Genomic DNA, 14384 nt, shown 5'->3' with positions numbered 1-14384 from the left:
CCTGGTTCACAAAATGCATTTGTTCTAAACTGCCATTGGAGTTCACGTTCCTCAAGTATTAAGTTGAACGGTCCTCCCCTTAGATCATGGCTTATCTGGTCTATAGGTTTGAAGGAAAATTTGTGTAATGGATGAATTGAAATATGCTTCGCTAATGCGTTATTAGTGTTGTTGTTATTAATCGCATAGATATGTTCATACACTCTTTCCTTCAATCTGCGTTCGGTTTTTCCAATATAGAACGCATTACATGAACATAGAGCTATGTAAACAACCATCTTAGAATCACAGTTGAAATTATGTCTCAAACGATAGTTAACATTATTGCAACTCCATGAGTACCCAGTGTTCATATATTTACACAAGTTACAGTTCCCACAAGTTGTCATCCCTTTCAAGTGTGTGGGAATATTGTTATAAGTGTTGCTAGTCTCCATAATTTGTTTCAAGTTTTTACCTTTCCTAAATATTACACTTGGTCTTTGATCGAGTTTTCCTATTAAAGTTACATCATACTTTAGTAATGCCCAATTTTTATGAATTATCCATTTGACTATTTCACTGTCTCTACAATAAGTAGTGATAAATGAAAATTCAAATGTGTTCCCATTTGCTTTATTTTCCTGTTGTTGATACTGTGTTAGATTACCAGTAAAACTAACATTGTTGTTTTCATTGTTCAAGACATCATCAAGTGTATTAGATGTATGGAGAGGTTTACTCAAAATAGGGTTTAAACATCCACTATTTCTTTTAATGAGTATCTCTTCCAATATTGACTGAATAAGTAAATGGGGGTACCCTCTTTGTGTAAACATTTCCTCAAGTAATTCACTTTCATCTATAAAGTCTTTATCTCGTGATGTCATCCTCGCTGCCCTCACCATTTGCCCCTTTATGATTGATCTTTTTTGGTGCTTTGGGTGTGAACTTGTAAAGTGCAGGAATGCATTACAATATGTGTTTTTACTATGTATTTTGGAACAAAGTTGGTTATTGTCATTGTTCTTTAACAATAAGACATCTAAATAATCAATACTGGTCTCTTGATAGTTATATGTAAACGTTAGAAAATCAGTCGTAGAATTTATGTATTCTATAAATTCCACAGCTGATTGTTTATTACCATTGAATAAAATAAATATGTCCTCTAAAAATCTTGTATAATACATAATGTTAAGCATTCTTTCTGTTTTGTTAAATAAAAAGTTCCTCTCCCAATATGCTATTACTGTATTGGCAACACTTGCCCCACAGGGGGAGCCCATGGCTACCCCCTGTTTCTGGAAGTAGAAGTCGTTGTTAAATATAAAGTAGTTGTTTGTCAATATAATTTCCAATAGCACTTCAACTAAATATATATCCTGCTTAGGTGCTTTTTTAGTGTGAAGGAATAAACTGGTCCATTCTACCCCTTCACCATGAGGTATAGATGTGTAAAGATCTTTAACATCTATAGTTAAAAAATTGTATTGTTGGTGGTGTTGAAGGGAATTAATGTTTTCTAAGAATGTCCATAAATCCTTACACACTTGTTTTTCAGTAGCTAGATGTTTTTTTAATATCTCATCAACTACTTTTGCACATGGGTATGTGATAGACCCCCTACCATCAATTAGGGGCCTAAATGGTGGGTCTTCTAGATTTTTGTGAATCTTCGGAATTGCAAAGAGAACAGGAGTTTTTGGCCATAACATGTTCATATAGTTATATGTATGAGTGTCTATTTTTGCATCAATGAGTAAGTCATTGATGTACCCCTTAATGCGCTTATAAGCTGTATTCACTTCATTAACTGATGCTTTTAAATATGCATCAGTATTTAATAAGTTTTCCACTCTTTTAACATATTCAATTTGGTCAAAGAGGGCAATTCCACCCCCCTTATCGGGTTTAATTGCCCGAATTTTTAATTTTGTAAATAAGTTTAAGGCTGCTTGTTCTTCACTGTTAATGTTGTTAGGTACCCTATTCTTATAGGAAGCGTTCTTGGTATAATGCCTCAAATCCAATTCAGTTATTAATTCGAATATGTTAAGCACAGGATGAAGGGGTGGATTGAAGGTACTTGGAATATGAAGTGATGTAAGAAAATCTGGTTCATATGGTGTTGTATTACCAAGCAAAACTTTTAAGTTAAGTTTTCTTACAAAAAGTTTTAAGTCGCTGATTGTATGAGCAATGTCCAAGTTCCTACTTGGTACAAAAGTGTACCCTTTCGCAAGCACTTCAATTAAAACTGGGCTGACTTCAATGGATGAATAATTGTAAATACTGAAGTCGCCCCTTTTATTTTTAAGGATAGTCACCCTATTATGGAGTGCTTGGGTTAATTCCTGCGTTTGTTGTTTTTGTGAAATTTGTTTTTCGCTTGTCCTCCAAATTTCTTCGGAATTGCCCCTGAGTTGGAGTCCTTGTGAAAATTCAATGAATTTTGGTTGTGGGCAAAGGCTACTGTTGGTCCTTGGTCAGGTTGATTTCTACTGTTGTTAGCTCGTAGTCGCTCACTACGTCTCACGGTGTTATCAGTGCCATAATTTTCTCCTTCAACCAGTTCGTTATCAGTTTCTATATTAGGTTCATCATTATTTTGATTTCTTGTGCTTGCCCTTCCTACCTGTGACAAAGGTGGTTGAGGGTAAGCTACTCCGTTCTCATAGGCAGCACGATCCCTGTTTAGTTTTCTCACTTTATTAGCTTTAAGCCTTTCCAGTAGTTGTTCGATACTGGAAAAACATCTTTCATGTTCGAATTTATATCTATTAAAGTCCATATGATCAGTTATTGTTGCGTTCAGCTCACGGACATCTTCCGAAAGCTCAGATATCTGGATATTGTAATGTTTTACTATTAGTTCCATTAAAGCTAAACCTTGTTGGTCGAAAAGGCTAATGAGTTCCAAATGGAACAGTGAATCTTTTAATAATCCTGTAGGGTAAACATGCCTCCGCAGACCCTTTGGTACTAACTGTTCACGAATACATTCTTGGAAGTAATTTACTTCCAGCTGGAGTTTTTTAAGTTTCAACAGTTTCACATCTAACAGTTTTAAATTGTCAGTGATAGTAACGGAACTAACCTGTGCGTTATTTGCGTTGTCAGCTTGTTGCGCTAAATTATTCTGTTGCTAGAAACACAAATTTCGCGTGTCATTAATCCATGTTTCAAAATGAAAGGTACGATCCAGCCCACCAACGCTGTTTTGTGTTCCGTTGCTATAGTTATTGTTCAATCTCGTTGAATGTCCAGCCGTTTCTCTGTTCAAGGCTAGACTCGAAACACCTCTATTGCCCTCCATTTGTAAGGGTCTTGTTGCTCCTATAGCTGTTCCAGACCGAGTTTCAATTTGCGGTTGTTGTAGTTGTTGCGTATCAAAACGTTGGGATAATGCATCCACACGTTGCGTTAATGCATTTATTAACGCTGTCAGCGAGATGTCCTCACTCGGTTGTGGTGATGTTATCAACACCGGACTGCTAGGGTTTGGAGAACTGCCTGAAGCCATACACGCTACAAGAAACAAACTGAAATTAAGAAGTAAACCAACGACCCACGGATTGCTTCACCACAATTCTCAGTACCAGTCCAGAAAGTGTTTTAAGTAAATAAATCCACTTCAGAATGAATGAATACAAAAAGTTAGCAGTTTTAATTAAGCGCTTTTCGTCGCTCTCACGTAAAGTGACTTCTTCAGATTAAAACTTCAAATACAAGTGAACGAAATAAAAGGTGTTTCACTAATTGCAGTAATATCATGTGATAAAGTTGACCAGTTAAATTCTACATTTCATTACCAACCAAAATGAACAGTGTGCTGATCTACACTTTGAGTACTGCAATCTAATTTACAAAGCAGCAAGCATTTCTAGTGCTTTGTCAGTACTTTAAAATTCTCATTATGTCACATAAATTAATTTCAAACCCCATTACGAACAGTCAGTAAATATCATCTAAAATAGTTTTAAACCTAAATAATTCTATGTAAAATATGCAAAATATGCACTAAGACTATTGAACACAACAATATTATGTTATTAATTAAACTATACCTCTAATGAAAATCATAATAATTCTAAATCCATGAATAAAAAAGTTTTTTTATATATAATAAAACCAGTTGTTTATGTTATTTTAAACTACATACCACTAGGGGGTGTCGTACTCATAGTGATAATAAATGTTATTAATTTACCTTTTTATGCTCCTTAATTTCAGTAAACATTTAATATTACATCCATCATTCAGACCTGGTTCACAAAATGCATTTGTTCTAAACTGCCATTGGAGTTCACGTTCCTCAAGTATTAAGTTGAACGGTCCTCCCCTTAGATCATGGCTTATCTGGTCTATAGGTTTGAAGGAAAATTTGTGTAATGGATGAATTGAAATATGCTTCGCTAATGTGTTATTAGTGTTGTTGTTATTAATCGCATAGATATGTTCATACACTCTTTCCTTCAATCTGCGTTCGGTTTTTCCAATATAGAACGCATTACATGAACATAGAGCTATGTAAACAACCATCTTAGAATTACAGTTGAAATTATGTCAGAGGGTACCCCCTTTTACTTATTCAGTCAGTATTGGAAGAGATACTCATTAAAAGAAATAGTGGATGTTTAAACCCTATTTTGAGTAAACCTCTCCATGCATCTAATACACTTGATGTCTTGAACAATGAAAACAACAATGTTAGTTTTACTGGTAATCTAACACAGTATCAACAACAGGAAAATAAAGCAAATGGGAACACATTTGAATTTTCATTTATCACTACTTATTGTAGAGACAGTGAAATAGTCAAATGGATAATTCATAAAAATTGGGCATTACTAAAGTATGATGTAACTTTAATAGGAAAACTCGATCAAAGACCAAGTGTAATATTTAGGAAAGGTAAAAACTTGAAACAAATTATGGAGACTAGCAACACTTATAACAATATTCCCACACACTTGAAAGGGATGACAACTTGTGGGAACTGTAACTTGTGTAAATATATGAACACTGGGTACTCATGGAGTTGCAATAATGTTAACTATCGTTTGAGACATAATTTCAACTGTGATTCTAAGATGGTTGTTTACATAGCTCTATGTTCATGTAATGCGTTCTATATTGGAAAAACCAAACGCAGATTGAAGGAAAGAGTGTATGAACATATCTATGCGATTAATAACAACAACACTAATAACGCATTAGCGAAGCATATTTCAATTCATCCATTACACAAATTTTCCTTCAAACCTATAGACCAGATAAGCCATGATCTAAGGGGAGGACCGTTCAACTTAATACTTGAGGAACGTGAACTCCAATGGCAGTTTAGAACAAATGCATTTTGTGAACCAGGTCTGAATGATGGATGTAATATTAAATGTTTACTGAAATTAAGGAGCATAAAAAGGTAAATTAATAACATTTATTATCACTATGAGTACGACACCCCCTAGTGGTATGTAGGTTAAAAATAACATAAATAACTGGTTTTATGATATATATAAAAAAACTTTTTTATTCATGGATTTAGAGTTTTTATGATTTTCATTAGAGGTATAGTTTAATTAATAACATAATATTGTTGTGTTCAATAGTCTTAGTGCATATTTTGCATATTTTACATAGAATTATTTAGGTTTAAAACTATTTTAGATGATATTTACTGACTGTTCGTAATGGGGTTTGAAATGAATTTATGTGACATAATGAGAATTTTAAAGTATTGACAAAGCACTAGAAATACTTGCTGCTTTGTAAATTAGATTGCAGTACTCATAAAGTGTAGATTAGCACACTGTTCATTTTGGTTGGTAATGAAATGTAGAATTTAACTGGTCAACTTTATCACATGATATTACTGCAATTAGTGAAACACCTTTTATTTCGTTCACTTGTATTTGAAGTTTTAATCTGAAGAAGTCGCTTTACGTGAGAGCGACGAAAAGCGCTTAATTAAAACTGCTAACTTTTTGTATTCATTCATTCTGAAGTGGATTTATTTACTTAAAACACTTTCTGGACTGGTACTGAGAATTGTGGTGAAGCAATCTGTGGGTCGAAGGTTAGAAAGGTGCTGGAAAGGGACCTTCAGTTCTTCTTTTAAGGATAAAGACAGACACTGACTACTGTAGAGAGGAAGTCTCGCCTAAGAAAGACTACTTCGGAATAAGAGTTTGTTGTGCACAGTGATGATTGATCTTTCAAAGTTATGTAGTTCTGGTAGGTACATATGTAACTTTTCTTTTTTGTCTTCCTGACTGTGTCTTTTTTTTTTTTTCCCTGTGTTGCATTACAACTAGATGAGCAGGTTGTGTGGTGCAAGGAGGTGGAGCCCTGGTTGTCATACAGGAGACCCATGTTCAAGTAGCAGCCCTAGTCACTGGAGGAACCAGATTGGGGATGGGAGGCGGGAATGGATCAAGTGGTCAGTGGCAGCTGTCCTTCTCTTTTTGTTGGAGTGTGTGGGGTTTTGCCACTACAACTTCATCTGTAGTGGAGGCTGAAGAGTGAGTTTCTCAATATAATTGCAGTAGTATTAAGTATTTATGGGCAGGTACTTAAAGAATCATGGTGGGACTTGGATAAAGCATCATAGCACAGTTGCTATCATGAGAGTATGGCAGTTTTTTTCTTATCCGTGTTCATATCCCCTTGCATTAAATTAAAAAAAAAATCTTTTCCAACTACTCAGTGATAACCATATCCAGTATGAGACTCCCATAAAGGAATGAATTGCACATTATGTGATGTAGAGGAAAGGTCATTGGTGGAGATAAGGACCACCCCCAAAATAGTTATAGTAGTTCCTAAATTTATATAATGTAAACAAATATATTTTAAAACTTATAAGCCAAATAAGAGAAAGAAAAACACAAGAACGTTTTGAATAAAAGTGATTTTATTTTCTTGATATTTTTTTCTTCTGTTTTGTTTTGGTCTGTTTTTAAAAGGTGCGCCTTAACAGAATTTTGGTTTTAAATTTAAAACATGTATCTTTTCTCTTTCTAGAGTGAACATGCTGGAGATGCAGGCCATTCTCATAGATGGACGTCTCTGGAACTGGTTAAAGGAACTTACAGCACTGATGATTCATTGAGTGATATTGCTGAAATTCGACTGGATAAAGCAGTACCCGTGAAAGTGAGTCAGAAATGTAGCATAGTTGCTTTGTACATTGTAAAATAAATGCACTTAAATTTATATTGGTTCCATATCATTGGTTGACAGCTGTTTAGTTGACTGTTTATGATCAACTAAACAGCTGGTGAACAGGTGTCCAGTATTAAACAATTCCCAGGACTGGGGAATGTGTTCTTACCCTGTGTTTGTACAATCACGAAGTTAACATATTTAATTAGCAGGAGGGTGTGGTGGTGCAGGAGGGCTTGCCTTTTGCAAAAACAATGTTTTTTTTTTTTGCATGCCTCGAGGCTGTTTCTTAGTGTGGTTGTTTGTCAATGTATATAGTTTTGATCTAAAGACCTTGATATTTAGTGTGCCGGCAATGGGTGTATTCAATATATATCAGTGGTGCACAACCTTTTTGTGTGGAGGGCTACTTCACGAATTCTTAATGCATTTGCGGGCCACCTCAAAACATAGTAAGTCCATTACGAGTTAACGCTAGGTACAGGTGACTGGCATTTTTACTTAAGACAGCAGTCATGAAATTGCCTGTTTTCTACATCAACTTTGCATTTAACTTTATTCTGGCTTGCAGCCATGACTTAAACTCTTGCAGAAAGTTACTACTGTTTACAGACTACAAGTTATAAACAACAAAGAATAGTTACTTCCACAGCTGAAATTAAAGGTGTGTGCAACTGCAGTCAATTAGATAAGTAAGCACGTGCTGGAAAGTTTGCGTGACTAGAGTAAGGCATAGCATTTTTTCACTTTTAAAAAAAATTTTAGCTACTCTCTGGGGGCCGGATGGTGTTGCGTCGAGGGCAGGATTTGGCCCTGGGATATATAGGAATACACCCTCGTATATCTGTGTGTGTATATATATGTGTGTGTGTGTGTGTGTGTGTGTGTGTGTGTGTGTGTATCTCTCGCTATATATATATATATATATATATCTATATATATATATATCTATATATATATATATATATATATATATATATATATATATATATATATATATATATATATATATATATATATATATATATATATATATATATATATATATATATATATATATATATATATATGGGTTACCTTCATTCGACTGAAAGCTCCTTTGACTGACAACATTTTAGTTGGACCAAATGACTGAAACTTCATTTTGACTGATAGTTTATTTGACTGACAATTAGTACTGGCAGTGTCTAGAGCACTGTAAGGCAAGTAAAAGGAATATGTCCTTTTCCTCACTGTAGTGCAACCCTGGCATTAGTATGTATAGTTAGGGGGGTTGTTGGGGCGCAGCCCCTCACTTACTTTGGTTTTACTAAACAATATAAAAAGCAAAAGCAAAGAATGTAACATGAAACTAAGTGGGGGTCTACACTCCCCCACCCCCCGCTATATATACTAACTCTAGGGTCGCACTACACTGGGGAAAAGGACATATTCCTTTGACTTGCCTTACAGTGCTCTAGACACTGCCAGTACTAATTGTCAGTCAAATGAAGTTTCAGTCATTTGGTCTCAGTCAAATGAGCTTTCATTTATTTTAATAGATACTTTTCATACTTACTGCTTTGGAAAAATTTGAATGGTATTTACTTATTGCAAATTCCTGGTCCTTGTGCAAATGTCTGTTTCTAAACTGCTTTTTAAGACAAATCCATTAGCAGTATGTTTGTGTCAATTATGTTTACCTTGAGACTATTTTGACTTGGCAATCCATTGGATTTCCTTTCTCAAGCAGTCTTTTAAATGGTGGTCTTCTTAGTGACAGTCTGTTTGCATCAGTAAAATTTTCCATAAAAGGAGTATACGTGACCTTTACTTTCTCTTTTAAATAGTTCATAGATTCATAGGTAGGTACTAGGCTATCTGCCCAAAGGTATTTATAAGCCTAGCTGGAATGTGTTGCCTTTCGCCACCCCCTTAGTTTAATTCTTTGTGCCCGTGTCCAGCAAAGCCATTGAAGTGATCCCCGGAGTAAACTTTGTTTCCCATCCACTCGTCAATGTTTCTCTTGAAGAGTGTTAGAGAGGAGCTCTGCCTAATGTAGATTGGAATCTTGTTCCAAAGCATGGGAAGTCTCTGGGACAGGAATCTATCCCTCCAGCACGTCCTAGTTATTGTTGTGGTGAGGTTTAGATCCCTAGAGCATGTGGCTTGAGGGGGTATGGTTTTCTTTTGGTGGAGCATGTCCATCAATTCTAGGTTGGACATGGCCTTGTATGTCAGGCATAGATCATCTCTGAGTAGCCGGTATGCAACAGAGTACAGCTGGAGTTTCTTCAGTCGAGCTGCATAGGACATCTGTTTGAAGCCATTGATCCTCTTGGTGAGGTACTTCTGTGGTCTTTCCAGCTGTTTCAGGTGTCTTGTAAGGTACATCCCAAATGGGGCGTTGTACTCTATGACGGGTCTGATGATTGATGTGTAGAGGAGCACAATGACCTCTTTTGATCTGGATGCAAACCCTTTTGTAATTAAGTGGGGCCACATATAAGGATTTTCTAACCACTTTGGCAATGTGATTATCAAAGTAGAGTTTACTATCAATTTGGGTCCCCAGATCCCTTATTACGTCTTCCGTATTTAGGGGACTACCACCTATGTGGTAGTTTGTGGATACTTTTTTTCCAAAGGGGATGACTATGCAATTTTTGGCATTTAGCTTGAGGCCATGGTTTTGACATCAGGTATCTGTCTCAGTGAAACTCTTTTGCAGGATGTCTGTGTCAGCTGGAGAGTCAGTTATAGCCCCTAGTTTGCAGTCGTCTGCGAACTTGGTCAGCCATAGACCTCCTGTGCTTGCCTGTACCTCTGAGAAGTATATGCCAAATAGGAGGGTTCCTAGGACTGAGCCTTGGGGTACGCCACTTGTAACTGGTTTAGAGTCAGACCTAGCTCCTGCAACTCTTACCATGTGGATGCTGTCCATGAACCAGTTGGCAACCCATCTCGTGACGTAGGGGTTTATGTTCAGACTGGTGAGCTTGTCTATAATACCAGAATGAGGAATAGTGTCAAAGGCCTTTGCGAGGTCTAGGTAGGCTTGTGTGTACCACCTTTCCCTCATCTATAGCCCTGGTAACTGTCTCAAAGAAGTCCACCAGGTTTAGGAGGCGTGATCTGCCCTTAAAAAAGCCAAACTGGGTAGGGTCCAGTGTTTGGAGGTTCCCAGTGTCTCTGTTAATGAGATCCATGATGATGTGCTCCATAGCCTTGCAGACCAAGCTAGTCAGGCTTATAGGGCGATGGTTCCCAAGGTCCGTTGTGTCTCCACCTTTGTGGAGCAGAATAACCGTTGCTGTGTGCCACTCTAAGGGCACGTAGCCTGTGGAGAGGCTGAGTTTGAACACTGTGTTTAGATGAGGGGTTAGTTCATCTTTGAGCTTGTGTAGGACGCAGCCTGGGACACTGTCCGGTCCCATTCATGCTGTGTTTTTGTCTTTGGAGAGGGCTGTTATAACCTGAGGGTCTGTGATTTTCAGGGGCACTACATTCTTCTGGTATGGTTATGGGCCCTTTTGGGGGGGGGGGGTGAAGTTTGCACTGAACCTGTCTGCCAGGATGTTGGCAATATCTGTCGGTTCAGTGTATTTTGTGCCATTCTGCACTAACTTCAAGCAGATCTGAGAATTGCCACTTAGATTCTTGACATAGCTAAAGAATGCCTTGTGGTTATCCTTGGAGTCCTTGGTAATTTTTCTTTCAAAGCTAGCTTTGGATGATTTTATGAGGGATTGTAGTTTCTTGCTGATACTGATCAGGGATGTCTTCTCTTTTCTGTACTAGTTTCCTCCTTCTGTTGTATAGCTTGTTTATGGCAGGTGTCCACCAGACTGGTTTCCTTTTCTTGGAGGAGTGAGTCTTGGTTTTGCTTGGGATAGCATGATCCATGCATTCTTGTAGGTGCCTGTAGAGTGCATTAGTAATGGATTTTGCAGTTTGGGCAGCGTTATCCTTTAGCATGGGGGCATTGAAACATTCCACCTCGGTCTTAAATAACATGAAGTTTGCTTTCGAAAAGCTTTTCACGGTGGTTTCTTTGACTGGGGGTGGGGGCGGAATGTGGATATCCAAAGTGATTAGTTTATGGTCAGATCTAACCAGCGAGGGGTTGACCTCCGGTGTGGAACACCGGTCGCTCATGTTGGTGATGACCAGGTCCAATATGTTGTCACCTCTGGTGGGGGTGTTGATTAATTGATCCAGGGTGTTTGAGTTTATAAATTCTAGGAAAAGTTGGGCAAGGGAGTTAGTATTTGAGTCGTTCTCCCAGTTAATGTTTGGGTAATTGAAATCACCCAGTATCAGGGTGTTTGGTAGCACCTTTATGTTTCTCAGTGTTTCCAGAAATGTGGAATGGGGGTCCTGGGACATGGTGGGTGATCTGTAGCAAACTAAAATTTGAATTGCAGTTTTGCCCATTGTTAGTTGTACGTGGATGATCTCTGAAGCATCGTGCTGTGCCACTAATCTGGAGGTGTGGGTATCTTGATGAATATGGATATGCCCCCCACCTTTTGTATTTCGGTCCGGGTTTTGTGGACAAAATGTATGGTATGAGTTGTAGCCTGGTAGTGTTGGGGTGCTCTCGGAAGCCTTAAACCAGGCTTCTGTTACTGCACATATATAGATTTTCTCCATACTGAGGAGTGCCTTGAGTGCCTGCATTTTGAGGTTTAGAATTCTGGCATCGAATAGCATTACCCTCATTTTTTTTTACTTGTGCTATTTACGACAGTGGTTTGTCTTTTGAGCCTTGCCTAAAAAAAGGCACTATGGGGGTGGCAAGAGCCTTCGCCAGTATTTGAAAGCCCAAGGGTGACAGGTGCAAGCAGTCTCTAGCGAAGCAGTGTGGCTTATCAAGCATGTCATCCCAGGCTGACAGACACTGGATCCCCTTTGAATGACACCAGAATCTTAGCCAATTGTTAACATTTATAATTTTTTTTTATACCATGGTATCATTCTTGGTGATGGCAGGATGCTACTCAATGTCAGGGTCATACCGGCCTGGGCTACGTGATCAGGGAGCTCTTCCATGTCTCTTTTCATGTAGACCAGGGAGGTACAGCTCAGGTTATTCACACCAACATGGACAATGACAGAGTCGTATTTGTACTTGTTCTGGAGTGACCTGAGTGCTTATGTTATGTGGCAGATCCTGGCACCTGAGAGGCAGCTAACAGTAACTTTCTCCTTGTTCAGCCTATTGAGTGGGACCTCCATATGCCTGACTATAGAGTCACCTATTAATAGTGTGTTGGGTATGTTATTTTGCCTTAAGGGCTGTGATTGCATGGCACACTGGTTTTGTGAAGTATGTGTTTCATGGTTTGTGATGGGGGGTGGAGGTTGCTTGGGTGTCTGCTTTGGAGGTTTCTGTTGCTTTTACAGATTTTTATTTAGAGCCTCCGAGTATGTTTTCGTGTATTTGTGTTTTTTTTTTTTTGCTGGTGCTGGTTTCATAGGTCTATGTGAGACTGGAAGTGTGATGCAAGTAATTCCCTTCTCCTCTTGACTGTCTGGTCCAGTCTTGGGTTGAGAGAGCTTAGCCTCCAGTTTGGCTGTATAATTGCATCTCTCTTATGAATTAGTGTTTGGTGGTAATTTTTTCTATTTTAACAATCGCATTTATAAACAAACGAAAGGTATAGCAATGGGCTCAAAAATTGCTCCTGCATTTGCCAATATTGTGTTAAGTACATGGGAATTAGAAAGCTTAATTCTTGTAAATAATTTTGATCACATGCTCATATACAAAAGATATATAGATGATATCTTTTTTGTGTGGCAGGGAGATCAATATAGCTTAGACCTATTCATTTCTGACATGAAAAAAGCATTGGCTTTCTTAATTTAATTACGTTAGGTAGTGGCTCCTCTATTACATTTCTTGACACCAAAATATACTTGTCTCCAGCAGGTATTCTGCGCTCTACTATGTACAGGAAAGAAACATATGAAAACAACCTGCTAGATTTCTCTACCTCTCACTCTTATTTCATGAAAAGGAATGTAGTGAGAATTCAATTTATTAGAATCTCTAGAATTATAAACCTTGACACTGAATTTAAAATACAAGCCACCTTACTGAAAAACATTTCGGAAAATAAATTACCCAATTTCTTTAATCAATGCCATACAGAAAACCGTTGTTTCTGAAAGATATACCAAATATTTGTCTATCTTATTATATGGCTTTCAACCCACTACTAATATATCCACTACCACCAATAAAACCCTTAGTTTCCTACTGCCCATTTCCAGAGATATGTCTCATATTCGTAACATTATTAACAACTGGGAACGTTTAACTGAATCTCAACCCTTGTCTGCAGCCTTAGGTTCTTCTCTTATTCTCTTTTAAAATAACCAGAACTAGAGTCTAGAAAATAGAGATTCCCCTTTTTATTACTGCTTTTTCCCCTATTTCCTCCACTTCCAAGGGAACGCATACTTATAATAAATGTGTTGTATGTCCTTTTATACTAACATGGTCTGATTACAATTTTCCACACTGTAAATACACTGTTCGGTTCCACAAAAAATTTCTTTTGTCACTCTACTGCAGTAGTTTATGCAGGACAATGTGCATCTTGCAATGCTTTCTATGTCGCCAAGACGACCAGAAAGCTTTCTGACAGGGTGAAAGAACATCTAGTAACATGAATAATGTCCTTGCCAAGCATAGATCTACTTGTGCTACCTTTGCTAAGTTTCATTTTATTGTCCTAGAACAGGTTAATTGCTTTTTTGGTGACTGGGAACTATTTTTAGAATTAAGGGAGTTAAGGTGGCAACTACAGCTTAATGCTGATGTGTTCCAGGTTTAAACAAAAGTATTAATATTAAATGTGCCCGGAGATGGTATTGTTAATACTGTCTCTTTTCCTTTGTCATGAATATATAGATTCACTCATGCTTATTCATATTTCTTACTTACTACAGTTCACAGGATTGGTACAGTTTGAATGTATTACTGATAGGTTATTGGTTACTCTATTTACTGTATATATTAATGTGAGTCTGTTTACCGGCTAATGTACTGTCATATTACTTAATGTACAAATTTTCAATGTGCTTATGTGGAACTCAAGTTTATTCTGATGAAGCTCTTATACCTAATAAGAGCAAAAGCTTAAATATCAGTTTGGTGTCTGCGTTTTCATTCAGTTACTGTTATTTTAATTTACTTAAGAAGTTCAGTTTTGAATATTATTGTTTCTTCTTCATTACTTTTT

At 37.3% G+C, this 14384-nt stretch overlaps 1 protein-coding gene across 1 annotated transcript in view; it reads left to right on the top strand.

Annotated features, from left to right (window-relative positions):
* The window catches only part of MYCBP2 (MYC binding protein 2), a gene marked incomplete in the record, with an annotated part of 5088083 nt that overhangs the window by 2438438 nt on the left and 2635261 nt on the right, over positions 1-14384 (top strand). The window contains 1 exon segment of the mRNA XM_044072904.1: positions 7009-7140. Coding sequence (XP_043928839.1) covers positions 7009-7140 — 132 coding nt within the window.

This window comes from Protopterus annectens, chromosome 5.part1, assembly GCF_019279795.1.
Source record: "Protopterus annectens isolate FY-2018-M chromosome 5.part1, PAN1.0, whole genome shotgun sequence".
Taxonomy (NCBI): domain Eukaryota; kingdom Metazoa; phylum Chordata; order Ceratodontiformes; family Protopteridae; genus Protopterus; species Protopterus annectens.
This window is presented reverse-complemented; position numbering and strand designations above follow the sequence as displayed.